General features: G+C 41.1%; 1 protein-coding gene across 1 annotated transcript in view; it reads right to left on the reverse strand.

The window, feature by feature from the left end:
• Positions 1–4,970: 4,970 nt before the first annotated feature.
• Positions 4,971–20,159, reverse strand: part of DNTT (DNA nucleotidylexotransferase) — a 106,686-nt gene continuing 91,497 nt past the window's right edge. Inside the window, exon 11 of the mRNA XM_077350952.1 lies at positions 4,971–5,946. Coding sequence (XP_077207067.1) covers positions 5,860–5,946 — 87 coding nt within the window. The 3' untranslated portion in view covers positions 4,971–5,859. The remainder of the gene's footprint in view (positions 5,947–20,159) is intronic.

Here is a 20,159-nt window from a genome sequence, read left to right on the forward strand (position 1 = left end):
CCTGCTGCCCAAGAAACCTTGTACCAAGATACTCTCCAATCATTTTGTGATGAATAAATGATGGCAAGTGTGAACAGGCATATATTTCTATTTATTTTACAGATATATCCCACATCCCACAGGTTGAAGAATGGATCAGCAACCACAATATGTGTAAGCAGGGCTTTCCTGGATATAGACTTTAGATACCTGGGCAAAAAAATTGGATTTTTTAGGCAAACCAACCGGAGCTGCACTTATATACTAATCCAACTAGAATGTTTCCTGTATAAATAGTGTTGCTCCTTGGGACAAGTAATCTTCTTTGCCTGTGTCATACTGCAAAGTGCCAAGCACATTGATAACACTAGCTCTTCCAATTCTATAAATTATCTGAATATACTTCAGGCCATTTAGAGAAATTAAAACTACAACATATTGATATTCAGTTGAGATCACTGCCTTCTCTAGTCAAGGTCTTGGCAAATGACTCTGTGCAGAATGACCTTCATAGATGCAAAATCAGATATGAAGCTCAAATCTGTGCAAGCAACCTCTATGGGAAAGTTAAGCAGAAAGGAATCTAGAAGACGGAATCTGGAAAATGGTATCTTTACAGCCTGTGAACTCTGCTCGGAGGCTTTTCCCTCTTGATAGGCACCATGCCACAATATAAACACATGTCAATTAAAGTTAATAGGAAATGGTGATAGGAAGAGTTTTCTCAATGGGAACCCGAAGCATCAAGGAGAGTATTCACACTCTGCTATATGTACTGTTTAAATGCCTTTGTTCACTTGTTTGTAACCCCAATTGCATGGACAAGTGCTGGACCCAGTAGAGTGTAAATTGTTTCTGCATAGTATCCATTTGGAATATTATTGCTCAATTCATGTCCCAATGCAGCTTCATTTCCCTTGCATTTCCCTTCCCTTAGCTACTATTGTTCTTGCAGTACATGGTTCTTTTCTACCAAGCATGACAGAATACCAGCATCTGAGGTCTTATAGCACGACCAGAAATTTACCAGAAAGTAAAGCACAAAGGAAGCTCTTCTACTTTTAAAAACAATACAAATCTTTAGAGTTTAATATTACTACAAAAATTCATCAAAACAACTTGTCATTTAATTGTCAGGATCCACTGGAGCTGAGTCTGACGCCAGAATTGTCTCACTCTCCAGGGTTGCTTTCTTGTTAGAGCCTCCAAGCAGAATAAAAGGAATGTGTTTCATTTCATCCTGTTTCCCCACCTGCCAAGAAATGGGTCTCACTTTCCCTCCCTGGCTGCTCCTGGGAACACCTTTTAAATGCTTTCCCAAGGGAAGGCCAGCCCTGGGCTCACCCAATCCTCTCTTCTCAACCCAGTCCTGGGGAGTGACTGGTCCCATGGATACTCACCTGGTATTAATGAGTTCATTGGCCCTTCTTCCTGAATTTCTTCAAAGAGTTAGTTGCTCCTCTTGACCTCCTCAAAGGTCAGTACTGGCTGCTAGCTCCACTAAGTCTCAGTGCCAGTATTCCCGCTAGTAAAAATTTGGCTGGGTTGGCTTCTGATGGTGACCATGCCACTGACTCCTTTAAGTCTGCTGACTCCTGATTAGACTCACCCTGCTGTAACTTGGCAGACAGCTTCCTCAACTTCAAGGCTTGCTGGTGCAGCACACATGTGGTGGGTACTGCAGTCTCCTGAATGAAGTGTGTGTGTGTGGGGGGGGGGGGTGGAGGTGCCAAACCCAAGCATTAGCTCCAAGCAAATAATAGATCCTATCAATAATTGTGTTATGAATGTACATTTCCAAAAAAAAAAAATTTGACATTGGAATTGTCACCAACAATTTCCTCTTGGTTTATGGCCAAAAGTTTAAAATTTATCCACATTTTCAGAGTCACAAGTTTTCCAAAAAACTTTTCCATTTAGCAGTCTGTGGCTGAAACCTAAGACAACTCATAAATGAGAAATTCCTCTGTTGTAAACAGACTTCTCATGAGTAAACATGTTTAGCTTAAATTACATTCATCAAAATGAATTATGGATAGGTTTTCACAATTAAAAATCCACATTTCGCTTCCTTCCTCTAATTAATCTAATTTTACAGGACTTAATTATGTTTCAAATCCAAGTAGAAAATAATGGTATATAGAGTTCAACTTTGGTTTTAAGCACTGCCTTAGCTGAATAATTTTGTTGACTTAAGTTACATTCCAAGTTAAGTTCCACAATATACTTAACCTTGACTAATATCAATTTTATGTGAACAAAAGCACTTCTGGATTGTATTATTCATGCAAAAAAAAATTCTGTTGAACTTACCTGTGACTATTGCTCATCAAATTGTCACTGTGCAGGCACATATGGATATTGTGTAGGCCAGCCACAGGAAAATTATCTAGTTAGCATAGTCAACCAGCCCAAAGAAGAAGCACTTCCCAACTTGACATATTGGAGATGTTTTCCAACCTAAAGGACATGTGATCCAGGAAGGAGCTCTGCACACTTCCTCAATTCTCCTGAACCACTGCTATGAGCCAAAGATAAAATTTTAAAAGAGGAATAGTTCAAAGTGGAGTAGGAGGGAGGGATGTGTGCCTGCACAGTAACAATTCAATGAACAAGTTAAAAGTGCAACACTGTTTCCATTGTTGCTGTCCTGTGCAGTCCCACATGGGAGACTAGCAAGCTGACTTATCAGGAGGTGGGGTGAGCAATTCACTGGGAAATGGAATGCAAGTGTACTGTTCCCACTGACGTCTGTAGACTGGTGTTTAATGAAGGCATCTGCAAATGACCTAGCCTTGAATTGAGAGTGTCCTGTCCATGGCCTATTATGCATGGAGGGGAAGGTCCACATTCGAGGTTGGATGGTGGTGGCTAAAATCACCAATAACGCATGCCACAGGCAGCAGCCGGGCACAGATTTGACGTATGGCGCCGAAAAAGCTGTATTAGCGAAATGCGGAAGAAAGTGGAGCTTCCTGGGCAACCAGGGCGCAACCAGAAGTGGCTCCGGAGTGGCTGCGTGCATAATTGGGGAGGTCCGTGGTGTACAGGGCTTCTGGGTGTGCTTGCTCTCTCCCCTTCCATGCCCTTCAGTTCTGCCGGCAGGGCCTGCACCTGCGCATGCCATGGCCGCCCTGCTTGGCAGCTCAGCCTCGGTCAGCACTGTGCTCGCCTCCCTTCCTGTTTGCTCCACATCGGCGCCTCGTCGGCTGCAGCCAGCAGCTGCTCTGGGTTTTGCCGCCGTTGCATTCCATCCCATGCGTTTGCGGTTTGCTTCGTTTCTTCCTCCTCCACATTTTCCATGTGACTGCCAACCGTCATTTCAGCGGCCGTGCATAATAGGCCCATCTGAAACCTGCTGTTTGACCTGTGCAGCAGGAGCTGAGAACACAGGCTGTTGAACCAGGGCAGATGTTTTTACTGCTCAGTTTGTAGACAGAGCTTTTTCCCACAAAGCTGCTTTTAGTTGGAAGGCACAGTCAGTCCTGCTTCTGAGGGTAAACTGCTGGCAGATTTTAGTGGGCGATACATTATAGATCCTGCCCAAACACAGCAAACAGAGAGTATTGAGGGAATGCGTGGAGTTCCTGAGGATCACGTGACCATTAGGTAGGGAAATGGCTCCAACATTTCCACTTGGGAGGAGCTCCTCCTGCTCTGTTACTAGGCTATCTAGAAAATCTTCCAGGGGCTGGCCTGTACACCCGTGTAGTACTCATGTGGGACTGCACAGGACAACACTGATTGTCTGTTTCATCTCTCCTGTCCTTCACTTCTCAGAGACTTTGATTTCATGAACAGATCCACTGACCTAATTGTCTACTATGTTCATAGTGGAATACTACACTACAAGCCTAAGCTTGCTTCATATACCTGACATAACGTAATTGTGAAAAGATTCTCATTCTTCTAAAAGATGTTTGGTTTTTAATTCATTAAAATAAGGTCACACTTCACAGAAGTACACAGTATGTTATCTATCTTTCTTTAAATAAATTGGAGTCAAATGTTGGCATAATGAAATATGTAGTGGAAGGGGATTTTGACAGTCATGTTTACTAACACAGCACTATTTCTTTACAATAGCTTTTCCCCAAAAATCACCAGGTTTTAATTACCTTTCAGAGCCATACTTCAAATCATTCCTCCATTAGTGCTGTATTTGATGCATATATGGAACCTTTTCTAAAGTGTAGCCTTGCTATTGAATACTGAATACTGATAGTTAAATATGGAGTTTTATTCATGTAGGAAATAATTTGATAGACATGATCCCTCATGACTTTTTATTTCTAATAGGCAGCCAGTAATCATGCTCAAAGCATTAATAAGAATATCTCAAGATAGAACTAAAATATTTGGACAGTCTCACTATATTCAGTTGCTCTTAGTCTTACAATGACACTTCTGTAATTACTATAATTACTATACAATCTCTGCCATGCTGACCTCCCACAGGCTCATGTTAAAAGTTGAGAGTTGTTGTCACACTGTGAATCTGTTATAGTGTTTTGTTATAATCTGTTATGTTCAATTTTGGAACCACTGTCATGTTACTATCACTAGCTTTCAATGTATACCCATGATGTTTGATGTCAACCACCCTGAGCATTTTGGGAGGGCGGTATAGACATCCAATAAATAAACAAACAGACAAACAAACAAACAAACAAATAAATAAATAAATATTTTGTGAAATGTTTTGTGAAAGAGTAAATAAATATTTTTGTTCAAAATAAAGGTGAGAAACACAAGCATTAAGCAACTAGTAACTGTCATGACTGTTGCTAATCACATTGCCTACATCTGAGAGCTGATGTCTGCCACTTAGCACCACATAAAACTGTAGATCATTCGTTTAGCAATGGATCTAGCAGAACACAGAGACAAGACCTTTTTTGGCATAAAATTAAGCACAACTTTTATTCATAGATTGCAACTCTATTTAAAGCAGAGTAATAATGTTCATTGTTCCACAGCAGACATAATGATACTGCCTTACTAAGAGGAAAGAAAGAACTATGTAATTCTTAAAGTAGGTCTATACAGCACATTCCTGTGGGTTTAGGGTTGAAGACAAGAGTGGATACTTTGCTGGGTTTAAAGTAGGCAGACTCAAAGAAAGTGAAATGTTGCTGCTGTGTTTGCAGTTAAGCTTGCTACCATAGATGTGCATTTGCAAAGAGAGGAAGGGGGGGGGTTGAAAATGGCAGCTGCTACACCAGTGGTGATGACTCAAACCAGTGGCAGAGCAACTATGAGCCTATGTCATATGGAGACTCAGCCAGCTAGATGTCACCTTTCTTATCTGAAGCCACATGGATAGCCTGGATTCTGACATTAGGGCAGTAGTCACTATTCATCTTATGAGAAAGGAAGGTGGCATGTTTTTTAAGATATCATGGGACCTGCGTGTACAAGAGACATGACTGAGTTTAAACAGTGACTGGATCAATCCCCTTTTATAGGTCTGGTTTTGTCTCCATATTTGTATGGCAAGTCAATTGTGTGCTTTAGTTTTTTTTAGTTGTCCAGAGTTCCTAAACTGCTGTAGAAATCAAATTGCAGCAACTATATGGCATCATCTTGATTTAGTTGCATCACTATTACTCCCAAATAAAGTTGGCATAAAAATTCATCTTACTGCTGACCCAAGTGCACAAAACTAGGGCAACAGATTTTCTTAAATCCCAATCCCCAAGTACAGTAGACTGCATGTGGACTACCTGCATTTATGCAAAAGAAAACTATATCTACAAAGAGTAACCATGTATATTTAATATTTCCTTCCTAAATAATAGAGACACATTTACCTGAAAAGCCTAACTGTATGAGGTTTTTTAATGACTGGGTGTTCATAAAACATTTTAGCAAGTTTCTCTATGCATTTCTTTCCCATGGTTCAATGTAATCCAAGCCAAGGTGTGCGAAAATTTCTTCCTCATTCACAGCATTCAGAAATATTCTCTGTAAGGATTTTAAAAAGATCCATATAAGTCAGGAGAGGAAGTTAATTTAAAAATAAAATGAAATATTCTTAGCTTTTATAAAGAAACTAGAAGTCTTGATTTTATTAGGAATATCTAGAAAACTCTAGCTAGAGAAACCATCCTTAGAGAAATAACCCACCTTAGAATCATTTTAAAAATTGGTATAGAAATTGTCCCCTTATCTCTACTGAGAAATGTATGTATTACGTGAGCTAACATGTCAAATAGCTATTTTCTGAATGATTTCTTTCCATAAATTGAAATGCTTAATTTTTAATTCTAGCTTCAGTGATCGATAAGTAAGTGAAGTGTGCAGTGTACAATCTTAGTTAACATTTTCATCAATAAATCACTGCTAGAGTACCAAGATCAAACTTCTGAACGTTTTAAACTCATAATTTTATCTTAATGCATTTTATTAATATTATGAATATTCCTTTTCCAAAAGTGATATAAAAGAGAATCCTGATCCACTTGTTAATTATTTCTCTTGACCAATGTTCTTGGAAAAGAGCAACAAAGAGAACCAAAAGTTCGGAAGAAGAAGAAGAAGTTGGTTCTTATATGCCGCTTTTCCCTACCCGAAGGAGGCTCAAAGCGGCTAACAGTCGCCTTCCCATTCCTCTCCCCACAACAGACACCCTGTGGGGTGGGTGAGGCTGAGAGAGCGCTGATATCACTGCTCGGTCAGAACAGTTTTATCAGTGCCGTGGCGAGCCCAAGGTAACCCAGCTGGTTGCATGTTGGGGAGCGCAGAATCGAACCCGGCATGCCAGATTAGAAGTCCGCACTCCTAACCACTACACCAAACTGACTCTCAAATGACCACTGGTATTTTGCCTTTAGGCACCTAATCCCAGAAGCATTAACTGTACTCATGCACACTGTTTTTGTTTGTTTTTGTTTTTTTCTGACAGGTCTACAGTTATTACATGACATGAAATACATGACATTAACTGAAAAAAAATTCTTCCTAACCCACAAACTTAAGGAACTACGAACAAAGTAACCTCTTGTCCAACTTGGTTCTGTTGTTTTTATCACTATTTCAAGGACAACAAGCTCTGAATTTACAGTTCTAAAAACCCACAGCTGAGAAGAAGAGTAAAAATCAGTGGAGACAGGAAGAGAGAATTTTGAAGTCTCTAATTTCAAAATCTCAGATGAAAACTAACTTGGGAGGGGTCACAGCTCCATCAAAAATTATAATATTTTAAGCACATCCCAAATACTACTGTTTTTATTATCATTATTAGATATTTTTTCTGTGGAGTTTTTATAGGCTCTCCTGCTTTTATAACACTTTTTGATCATTAAGATATAAAAGCAGGAAAGTCTATAACAACTCTACTGGGGAGGAAATACCCTACCCTCATCTAAAAAAAACAAGGAAAATAATATATTTGCCTGGTACCTAAACAAATGGTTCATTTTATGAGGTTTTAGCACCTTTCTGCTCTTTTGCCTTTACATAAAATTTTATTACTGTTCTTTAAGATCACTACATTTTAGGATCTCTGATCTTTAGTTTTAATGTGCTGTTGTTTGGGCCATTTTTTATTTATAGTGTTGCAATGTTTTGCTGGTTGTTGTGTTATTTTTATATATTTTTAGTATATATTGTGTTTGTATTTTTGTAAGTTATCTTATGGATACTTCTGCGAGGAGGCAATGGAAAATATTTTAAATAGAGAAGAGTAATCAAACCAATCTTAAGCAAGTTTAATTGTATAGTTGTCAGCAAACAGAAGTCAAATACCAGGATCAATTTAACAAATGCATTTAACATTGGCTGGATAGAACTGCAGGATCTTTTCTCTAAAAGAATATGAAATGATTAGATTATTTCCCTTTAATGCTCAGAATAGGATCCTCTTTACTTGTGCAGTATTTAATGTGTACATGTAGCTTAATGATGTACAGGACAAACCGAATGCTGAGGCTGCATCTATTATCCAATGTTATCACCATATTACCTCAATAGTGAGACTAAGGAAAAGCCTGAGAAATTCAAGATGGAAAAATGGATAACGATCACATCATCCATCTGACCTCGCACCCCTACATAGACATATTGTACAATATGTCAGAAGATATTGGAGAGATCAGGTAGGAAAGTCTATTGCTTTGCTTGACTGTAGAAACATTTCTTCAGACGTAAAGTGATGGAAAAATACCGAACATCTACAGTCAAATAGTTCTGGGTTCATGAACTTGCCATGCTGTGATTGTTTAGCAAAAAGAAAACTCCAGATATTTTACCATCATATTGGATTTGTCCTCCTTGACAGTGTGAAAAATAAATGCTATGGCAGTTTTCCATTAGATCCCATGACCTGCATAGCCTTCCCATGAACCTTGTCAAGCAAGTCTTCTGAATGATAAGCAATCCGACTGTTGCTACTCTGGGTGGGGGTTCGGGGCTGCTCTGCATCACAGATTGGAATGCGTCCATTAGGCCTGTAGCCAAGAGAGCTCGACAGAACATCACTGGAAATGTAGGTGACAGTAATGATAACCTCTGGGATATTCAGTCTTCCTTGAAATAAAAATGAGCAATCTCCAAAGTAAGGTTGTTGCATCCAGGCAACTAGACAAGAATATTAGATCTTGTCTTGAAACAAGTTCTGTGTCCTATTAAATACTATAATAGGACAGGGCTCATCCCCTCAGGGTCAGTCTTACCCATCTGCCTATCACAAAGTTTCAATAATCCATCTTCAGTGTCCAGCTACAAGGGGATTCAGCTGCACAGCATAGCAAGTAAGACAGAAAAGGAGAGAACAGATTGCAGCATCTCTTGACACTTAGGGTCACCTATCAACCTGAAAGCTGACAGATTTTTGGAAGACGTATGTATTTGCTACTAGACATTGGACTGCATAGAGAACATCAAAGTAATGAGAAATATGTCCAATTCATGTACTTTCACAAAGACTATGGTGTCGTGGTATGTTGGATTAGGTCTGAGTGACTTTGGTTCAAAATAACAGAATGACTTTTGGGCCAGTTACTCTCTTGAACAGATTATCTGCCATTCTAAGCAGATCAACACCCTTCTAAGTGCATTAAATTTGATGGACCTACAGAAGAAGTATACAGGGCAAATAGGGCAAATGCAGTGGTAAGGGGAATCACAGTCCTCTCTTCCAAAGATGGAAATACCTTTAGGACTTCAAAATTGCATGGCTGCATACAAACCAGTCTTTCAATCTCCCCCACCGCTTAAAAAAAAACAACCCTAAGTCCATCAAAAATCACATGAATAATCACATGTTAACAAAACAAATGCCACAGACCCAATTACTGGATGGTCCTCTTATTGGCATTCAAATTTTTGCATGACTCAAAATAGCAGTTGGAAGTGATGATTTTCTTGTTGTGTATCGATTTCAATTACTTTTACTCCATTCCCAGGAGTCTCGAACACTTGGCAACATGCATCCTAAAGCACTCAAGACTGAATAATCTTAAAGAAAAGCAAAGAATAGAAGATCCACCTCTGATGACCGATGACCATGGGGGAAAACTTGACAAGGGAAGGCAATATAGTGAATGATAAATTAGACATAAGCTCAAAGGTATGTCCAAATAACAGAAGGCAAAAAGAGATGTAATTGCTCAGCCCAAATATTTCTGTAGCAAAATATCAAGGGCAATAAAGTCTTCATTTAAAATAGTGGCACAGCTACACACTTTGCCTACTAAAACCAGATCCAGAAGTACAAAAGCAAATAACTTGATGACTATCATAAAGACCCTCCGACCTGCACTGCTGACTTCTCCTATAAGTAACACATCTGTCCGGGAAGGAATCAACAGCAAGCTCACTGGTTAAACTTTGTCTATCCGTCCATAGTAAGCTCAAGCTATTTTGTTCAGCTGTCTGTAAAGCTGAATGGAGATATCATTGACTGATTCCTGTCAACAATCAGAGTTGCCATTTTGATCCACCATTTGATTTTGAGTTAATTATTACAGCATAAGACCACTCTTTTATCAGACCTGTGTGAGGGAAACATAAATAACAGAGACTAAAGGCTCATTGGTTTGCTGTTTTGGGCTGGTTGACAAATTCCTTCTTTTTGTGAACTCAAAGGACTCAGAGGTGGCCTCAAGTACAGTGTACCCTAGTGGCACTTTTGGAATATGCTAGGTATCTCTGCCTGACCATGAATGCTGTGCATGCTGGGACTGAGATCAAGTACTGTGGCTGAGTGGCTTTGCCAGCCTCACATACAGAACACTACTGAAAGTATGCAGCTTTCAAACACTGGCTAAGTTTTTTCCATGTTTGTGATGATAGTCCATTGGCTATTAGCCCTAATCAGACTTCCTGAATGTATTATCCATGACTCAGTGGTGAGGATGGGGTCATAGCCTCTGCCCCACTCCCAAAATTTACATAGTGGACTTTCCCTTGTAAAGAACTAGAGTGGTATAGTGGTTAAGAGCAGTGGACTCTGGGTTTGATCCCCCACTTCTCCAACATGCAGTCAGGTGACCTTGGGCTAGTCACACGGCAAAACTGTCTTAACACATGAACATGTTGGACAGCTGCCCAAGGGGCACTCAAGCAAAGGGGCCCCATGCTAAGCTATGTATGTATTGATAGATTGTGATATGTGAATAAACAAGAGATTTATGTAAGACTAGTGACAAAGCCCATTTCATCCAGGAATACAATGGGCACTATGCGCTGTGACCTTCCTGGATTCTGCCCCACCCCTCCTCACTCAGTCTTGAGATCCACTTAGGGCAGATTCTAATCTCAAATGACGGGTATGATTCCTGACTCCTCATCCATATACATCCAACTGGGTTGCCAACTTCCAGGTGGGGTACACCACGAAAAGAAAAGGACGGTTCAAAATTATTGTAACAGAAAACAGAACCTATCCCGGGCTATATTAAACAATTCCACAATAAATACAAATAAACGTTTATTTGTATTTATTGTGGAATTGTTTAATATAGCCCGGGATAACTTCCAGGTGGGGGCCTGGAAACCTTCAGGAAGATTAAAGAGAGAAAGACAGGATGAGAGAGAAAGAAAAAGAAAGAGTTAAAGACAATGTAGAAAAGGAGGAGGGAAAGAAGGCATCAGTTTTCCTGGAGAAAATAGCTGATTTGGAGGGATAATGGCCCTCCTATCCCAACCCCCATACAACTACACAGGTCCCCACTGTCCCCACCTGCCCATTACACCCCACATCTTCCAAAGGCCAGGGCATTCAGGCCATGTAGGGGTGAGCTGCCACTTTCCCGCCACCCACATCTTCTAAAGGTTCAGCCACAAAGCTTGCAGAGGGGGGCGGCCACCTTCCTGTCCCCCTCTCAAATTTTCCAAAGGCTGAGCTAGGCAAGAAAGGCTACAGGGGGGGCTGCCCCACTCTCACCCCTTCTCCCACATCCCCCAAAGGCCAAACCGAGTGGAGAAGGCTTTGGGGGGCTGCCTCTTTCCTACCCACCCCCATCATTCCCAAAGGACAGGCTGATCAGGGAAGGTCATAGAAGATGGGCTGCCTCCTTCCCACCCCTCCCCATCTCCCAAAGGGCAGGAAAGGCTGTTGGGGGGGACTGACTCCTTCCAACCCCTCCCCCACATCTCCAAAAGCCCAAGGGGGGGCTACCTCTTTCCCACCCTCCCCCACATCTCCCAAAGGCTAGGTTTCATGGGGACTCTCTCCCTCTCCCCACATCTCCCAAAGGGCAGGCCAGACAGGTAACGCCATGGGCTGCCTCCTTCCTCCATAACTCCTAAAGGCCAGGCAAGGCAGGGAATATTGTGGGGAGGGGGCTGCTTCCTTTCCACCCCCCCCCCACATTTCCCAAGGACCAGGTTGGGTGAGGAAGGTGCTGTATCCTCCCAGCCCCTGAGAAGAGGGAGGGTGGGGGAAAGCAAAGAACACTGTTTAAACACTGGTTTTGTTGGTGCTACTGATAAATATGTTTCATTTTATTGATAATTTACATTTTTATTTCAGAGAGTGGTTGCACACTGTTTTTCCTGGGGCCCTATAATGCGATTAAGATGGCCGTGTCTTGGGCTGTTCCCACAGCCAGTTCAGTTGGAGCTCTCTCAGTCCCACCTACCTCACAGGGTATCTGTTGTGGGGAGAGGAAGGGAAAAGTGTTTGTAAACTATGTTGGAATCCTTTGGGTAGTAAAAAAACAGGATATAAACAACCAGCTCATCTTCTCTTCTAAATAAGGCCTTATGTGATCAACTTGGGTGTATAAAGGCTTAGAGGTACCTTCCACAGTTAGAGAACAGCTGAAATGTGCATAATTGAGGGAGTCCAAGACTCAAGGGGAACTGAAGGGTCTAGTCAGCCCTGAAACGTTTGGAAGGACATATAGGATAAGGTCAGGGAAAAGATAATGACATGAAATTTGTGCAGGGAGAAGACAATTTTGTACATGATATATTTATGTACATTCTCCTTGAGAAAACTATGGTCTCCAGAGAGTAAACAATTTGATATGCCTAAGGCATTACCATACACCAAGAATGCAAATTTCACATTTAACTGGTATTTTGTTGTAGAAATATTTATATTACAGCTCCTACATTAAATATCTAATCTTTTCCTAATCCAGCAACACATATAATGACAAATAAGGTAGATGGAAAAGCATCACTTTTTGAAATGACATTATAACAAACTCTGATTGAAGAAGGAGTTTCCTAGGCATAAGCCATTGATTCTGAGCCCTTGAGAAAAATCACAAAAATGGGATTACAATATGTAATACAATTCATTCTAATCATGAATATATTTTGAAGCTTATAGGTACCAGTAATGATGCACCCAAGTTTCATTTTACCACTGGACACATTTCTTGAATTCAGAATCAGAAATAAAATGGTTGAATATATATTTTAATATGAAAAGTTTTCACAATTCCTAATCTATGAAAGTCACCCACAATGAGCTGATTAGATAACAGAGATTTATTATGCTAACTTTAGAAAACCAACAAACATTTACAAATAGCTGGAGATACTGAGAACCATATTAATAAAAAATAATTTCACAAGCCTATTAGGCTTATTCTCCTCTACTGATTTCAAAATAAGGGGGGGGGGTGTACAGATATACAACCCAAGTATGAACATGCCTAACTAAGGTTAACACATATGAACTCGTGAAGCTACTCTATACCAAGTCAAATCCACTGGTCTATTAAAACCACATTGTCTATTCTGACCAGCAGCAACATTCCATGATCTCAGATAGAGGACTTCCACATTTTCCTACTTTCTGATCTGAAGATGCCAAGGGTTGAATCATGAATCTTCTGTATGCAAAATAGATCTTCTGTCATTGCATCACAGTCCCTCCCCTTAATTAAATGGTCACTCTAATTCTGTAGATATCTTTTGTATCTGCCAGCTGATCTTTAAATGGAGATGCCAGGAATTGAATGTGCCAGGTACCTTCTGCAAGCAAAGCAGATGCTTTATGAATCATCAAGTTCTGTTTTAAAAGTTTTAATTAAGATATAGATGGAAGGCCGAGTGGGTTAGACAATTTGTGGCTTTTAAAACGGAACTTGATGATTCACAGAGCACCTGCTTTGCTTGCAGAAGGTATCTGGCACATTCAGTTCCTGAGATTGGCCTTGACCAGAGTCAAGGCCTTTTCAGCCCTGGCTCCATCCTGGTGGAGTGAGTTGCCAGCCAAGACTTGGGTCCTATCAGAGTTGACAGAGTTCCGGAGGTCCTGAAAGGCAGCACTCTTCCACCAGGCATACGGTCAAGGACAACTTGTGCACATTGTTAGATTCAAGTGGATAGCCCTGTTGGTCTGAAGTAGCACAACAAAAATTAAGTCCAATAGCACCTTTAAGCCACCCTGAGCCTGAAACCATGGAGTGGTGGTCAATAAATCCAGATAAACAAACAAATAATAATACATGGACAGGAATTTTCAAAAAGCAGCAAAACAATTGTTCCTAATGCCAGTTGTTGGAGGCCACAACCACAGAGTGCTCTTGCTTTTATGTTGTGGGCTTTCAGAATATATCTATTGGCTGCTATAGGAAACAGGATGTTGAATTAGAAAGATCACTGGTAGGGATGACAGGCTGCGGGTGGGATCTGGAGATCCCATGGAAAGACAGCTCATCTCTGAACTACAGAGATCAGTTCCCCTGGAGAAGATGGCAGCCTTGGATGTGGACTCAGTCCCATTGTGCCCTACTGAGGTCCCTGCCGTCTATAGGTTCCACCCCCAAATCTCCTGGAGTTTCCCAACCTGAATCTAGCACAGGTGGATGGGGGTAGGTCGACTGGCAACCTTAATCACTAAACTTATCCAACTGGCCCTCCTTTTGTTCCTGTTTTCCTTTTGTTAATGAAGAGCTTTTGATAGAGATTGTAACTAATTTATCTATGATGGCAGCCACAGTTTTATTCTGAATGCCTGTAATGCAGTACAACTCATTTAGAATCCAGGGCTCAAATGCAGCTGTGGCTATGTAGAATTGCACATCATGCCTTCAAGTTAAATGAAGAATTTCTGCTTCCCATCTAATAACCAGGGTTGTGTGTAGTCCTAAAAAGCTGGAATCCCATTTATGTATGAGTTCAGGAGGGGAAAACACTCCCTTTGCACACCTTCCCATCAAATTCCTCATATGTATGCTTTTACCTTTTTCTAAACCACCAGAGCCTCTTGTGGCGCAGAGTGGTAAGGCAGCCATCTGAAAGCTTTGCCCATGAGGCTGGGAGTTCAATCCCAGGAGCCGGCTCAAGGTTGACTCAGCCTTCCATCCTTCCGAGGTCGGTAAAATGAGTACCCAGCTTGCTGGGGGGTAAACGGTAATGACTGGGGAAGGCACTGGCAAACCACCCGGTATTGAGTCTGCCATGAAAACGCTGGAGGGCGTCACCCCAAGGGTCAGACATGACTCGGTGCTTGCACAGGGGATACCTTTACCTTTAAACCACCAGATGAAATTTCAATTGGATCAGAAGTTGCCAATTCCACGTTGTGACATTCCTGGAGATTTTGAGGTGGTGTCTGAAAAAGACAGGATTTGAGGAGGCACTTTGGCTGTAAAGTCCTCCAGAGGGACTAATTTCTGCCATCTGGAGATCAGGTATAATTCCAGGAGATCTTTAGGCCCCAGCTGGAGTGTGACAACTATCGGCACACAAATATAATATTGATTGATGTTTCTTGTGTAATACAGCAGAATTAATAAATGTTCAGAACAGAGAAGACTACTGTCCTCAAAACCAACAACAACAAGGTTTGGGTCTACACTAGCAATTTATGGGACAATAACCAATAAAATGCATCTACCCATATAGAGAAGGTCCCTCAAAACACAAAATATCGTTACTCATCAGATACTGCTGCCAGAAAATAGGAAAATATTCTGATAAATAGGGAAGAACGGAGCATTAATCATCATCATCATCTTTATTTTTATAGCCCACCCTTCCTAAACACTCAGGTCAGGTAATGTAACAAAAATCAATAAAAGCATAAAGCACGTAAATAATCAGGAAAACATTTCCTATTCATAGCAGGAAAAATAAAACTCAATGGCAAGAGCAGCATCCATTGGTCTCCCCCTCTTCTATCTTATTCCAGCACCAACCCTTTGAGATGTATTGCACCAACAGAGAGCGAGCCTCACTTTGAAGGAACCAGGTCTCTTTCAAAATCAGGGTCAGAACAGTTACACAGATTGTTCATTTGAGTCAGATGGTTTCAAAGTTACATGAATTTCAAATGTGTAAAAAGAAACTGGATGCTATAAGAGTCTAACAGTTGTCAAAGTTGTCCACAGGCTTGTTTATAGAGAAACCTTTCATATGCACAAAATGCAAGGCCATTCTTTTTTCTGTATCATGGAGGAGGAGCTGAGATTCTTTTAATCTTTGCTTTCTAAAGAAGGCCAGGTGCATAGAAGAGCAAATTCCCAGAGTCGGATGCATAATTGCTCTTCTGCCCAAAGAGATAAAAGCGGTGAAAGCACTTAGTAAGTGAAAGACTGTGCATCTGTTTACAATGACTCAGTGTTTAATTGTAGTAATGACTATGTGAACAACACCAATCACATTGGAAATCAATATTATAAACTCAGAATCTTTATGTTTACTTTATGGCTAATCCAGTCATTACTGCAGACATCTAAAGCAAACACTGCAGCTGGACCATGTTTAATTCATCAGGATGTTCTCTCAAGACTGACTGCCTCTCTGTTATCACCACATAATTTTAGCACAGCATCTGCCAAACTTAGGCTATAGCATCCAGTTTTGTAAAGACCCATTAAACCCGCCCCCCCTAACTTGGTGAGCAAAGCCACCACCACAATATCTTGGTAATAAAAGCAAACATAAAACAAGCATTCTCTGTCGGTACTGAAAGAAAATGGCCTGGGGGGGGAACCTTCCCCAGTTTATTAAGATGCTAGATGTGTAACAAAACATGTAGGTCAGCCATCCAGAGAGCTACCACATACAGTAGGGCTTCCTCTACTCCCTCCTCCAGACACAGCTCTAAAAATAGCCCAAAAATCATTACTGGAGTCAATGGGAAAATGTAGGAGTAATCTCTTGTACTATGTGAGGCACTGCAGTCAGGGGAGAAAGGGGGCTTAATTTTAGGGCTCAGTTAGATCCCTGCTGCATCCACTGCAAGAAAAGCCTATCATTTGTAAGCCGTGGGGGTGTGGCAGAGCTAGAGCCACTGCTCAGGCAGTGTAATGGTTAGAGTAGGTATTAGATTATCTGTATGATGTTGGCAAAGTTTAATATGCAAGGGGGGCAGCACTAGGATGCCTAAAATAATAAGACAGTTTTATTTAGAAGAGAAACAACTTTGTGTAGAAAAAAAGAGGGGGAGAGAGAGTCCTAACTAACTGTTCTGTTATCTTCATTCAGTCTGTTCTTGAGCAAAGCATAGAGGAAGTACGCTCAGAGGAACCGGAAGTCTCCAACTGAGTCTATCAGCGCCCAGGAGGAGATAAATTTTAAAGTATCAGGAAGTCCCTATACTAAGTATGCTAAATACACATCTCCTCCAATGCCCCCTGTAGGATATTCTTCATATCCTTTTGAATCATGCACACTACAGATACTGTGTATTTGAACATGGAGTAGGATTACCAGCAGGCCCCCCTTGACAGCAGCAGGGGATGGTGGGGAAGGGTTGGGAATATTCTGGAGATATGGGCATGGAGCCTGGGAAGAACAGGAACCTCAGTGGGGTACAGTGCTACAGAGTCCACACTTCAAAGCTTCCATTTTCTCCAGGAGAACTGATCTCTGCAGTCTGGAGATGAGCTGTAATTCTAGAGGATCCCCAGTTCTGACAAGCAAGCTGGCATCCCTAGAGTGGGAAGATGCAGATTCAAGTCTCCCTCTGCCATCGATGACCCTGGGTTAGTCATTCTCTTTCTCATCTTAACCTACCTCCACGAGGTTCCTTGTGAAGTCAAAATGGAGGAGAGCTAAGCATGCCATCCCTGATCTCCTTGCAGGAGAAAAATGTGACTGACAAGACTGACTACCATACTTGATCCCACAGATGAGTGGCAAATCCAATCCCATACGTTTGAAAGTACTATCCATAAGGTAAGTGTTAGTCTCTTCTACTCATAACATCCATTACCACATTATATGCATTAATTTATGAAATTAACACACAGCGGCATTAGCACAGTTCATCTTTTTTAAAAAATACTTCCTGCTTCCCAGAACTGATTGCCATTTATTTATGCAAAATATTGTTAAGCCTGCCTTTATCCCAGCTGGTTCCTGATGCCTGAAATTATGCTAAAACAACAGAACCATATAATAACTATAAATATTCAATATTACTCTCACCTACCACAGAACGTCTGTCACCGTGTCTTATGCTGCCTGGATTCTGAAGGCATACAAAGCTGAGGAGAGCGGGATGCCTCACAGTGTTTGTGAATGGGAAGAGTGAATCCAAGATACTCCTTGTCCAAGTCAAGCCAAGGTGGGGCAGGGAGAAGGTTCCCAGAAGAGACCTTGAATGGGCATGTGAGGCAGTAGCTTGACTCCAGATGTCTCCTAGCCCTCTTTCTTTCACACAGCTATCTCTGTGAAGTACTGAAGAAGCAAATGCTTGGCTCCTGGACTTTGTTGCTTCCCTGGAGTGGCTCATTTTTGTTACCTGCTATGTCTGGTCCTGCATTAACAAGCTGATTATAGAGATTACTCCTCTACTGAGCTCTCACCAACATTTCCAAAGATCAACTCCAGCTGCTTTTTAAAACAGGTAGCAGAAGGTTCAGTAGGAGGCTAATAGAACAGTCTCAGGTGTACTCATTCTGTCTGTCAATTCCTCAAGGCATTCTGGATTCATGCACAGGTTTTTATGCCTCCCCCACTTACAATGACTTTTAGCTGTGCACGGGTAGCACAGGTGGCACTGTGATAGCATAAAAGCCCTCCACACCTTTTTTGCTTCTGCAACCTGCTCTTTTCATTCAGTTCTTTAAGCCAGAAGTAGAATCATCTTCTGGTTCGAACAATGATAAATATTTTAGGTCAATACATGAAAAATGAAGCAACAATATTTTCTTTTGAGGTTGAATTTCTTATTAGCTTGGTATAATCACCAAGTACAGATAAACATCTGTACCATAAACCATATCATCAAACCTGATTTTGTAACTCAAAATTAGATTTCCCTGCACCAGTCTATATGCCTCTATCCAAGGACAAGGAATTTTATTTCAGTTATAGGGATAACTGCCTGAAATACAAGCAAAATTGTAGAAACATTAACATCTTTTAAAGTGTATAGCCTATCTAATAGGAGAATACTATTGAAGCAGATTGTATAGAAGAGTTTTCTATGCAAAAATCCAATATTTAGGAATTTGATAGAAGCAGGCCCATGTTAAAAACAAGATTCAAAAACTACATTAATAGAAGCAAGCTAAAAAGCTGCCAGCATTGAGAAGCAATAAAATCAGTAGAAGGAAACAGGAAGACTAGCTTCTATAAAAGCAGAAAAGGGGACAATGATGACAAATGGCCCGGGAAAATAGACCTTAGGGGTGGATTGGTCATTTACCTTACAGGGGAATTTTCCAGTGGGCCACTACCCTAGAGAGATGCTGGTGGCCAGGAGGAAGCAGAACTAGGCCCCAAGAACTCTGCCAATGACTTAGAGGTGATTTTGCTCAGACCCTTCAATAGGAACACCAACTGTTGTCAGCTCAACAATTGTCTTCTCCTGCATTGCTGTTGGTTTGTGGGATGATACAGTGGGCAAACTAATACCCACTACTGGCCCATTCAGCTGAATGAACATGCAGCACTGGTTTGTGGCAACACAAGGAAATCTCAGCTTGGGTCGCTCCAGGGTCATATTCACTTCCGAGTCTGCTCCCGGTTGACATGTTTTGGCTCATGACCTGAAACTCAGTAAGCTCTGGGTCAATTTGCACATCATGGAATACACATTTTTGTCTGTGACTCCTCACCCTTTGTAATGTGGTACTGATTTCACATTGCAGAATACACAGGGTCCTGCACAACAGTCTCTGGTGAGTTGCACATTTTTCTCACTTCCCGTATGTGTGATGCCTGACTCAGATTGCAACTGAGGCATGTGTGGAAAAGGACTTTAGTACTTTGCCCCATCAAATCAGTTTTCCATGCTGGGATTTGTCCATCAGGTTGGGAAAGTGGTGGAAAGGGATCCTCCATGCTCACTGAAGCTGTGATCCAAATTGGGCACCCGGATCTGAGGAGAGCATCTGTTACACAAAGTGACAATGCCAGACCCAACCCATATATGCTAGAATGTATAAATCAGTGAATCAATGTTAGGTATACTGAAGAGATGAAATTATTCCATAATCAAGGTGCTACAATAGAAAAGGCCCTGTAAACTAGCCCAGAAAATGGTTTGCAAAGCACAAACCTTCCCCCTAGTATTAGAATATGCAAGATCTATTGTGCATATATACAAAGAAGTTACTGGAAAATCCTGAAGGGGACAGCTAAATAGAACAGCAAGGGTAAGGACCTCCCTTTATTTCAAACAATCCCCCTTCTTGCCTCTGATTGGTTCATTCAGGCTTTTCCCTGTTCTTCTGAGAACGTTTAGTTTCCTTTTTCAAGAAATCTATTTAGTTCTTAATTGGCATGTGCTCAGCTTCTATGCATATTTAGAATCT

Source organism: Paroedura picta, chromosome 8 (assembly GCF_049243985.1).
Source record: "Paroedura picta isolate Pp20150507F chromosome 8, Ppicta_v3.0, whole genome shotgun sequence".
NCBI lineage: Eukaryota > Metazoa > Chordata > Lepidosauria > Squamata > Gekkonidae > Paroedura > Paroedura picta.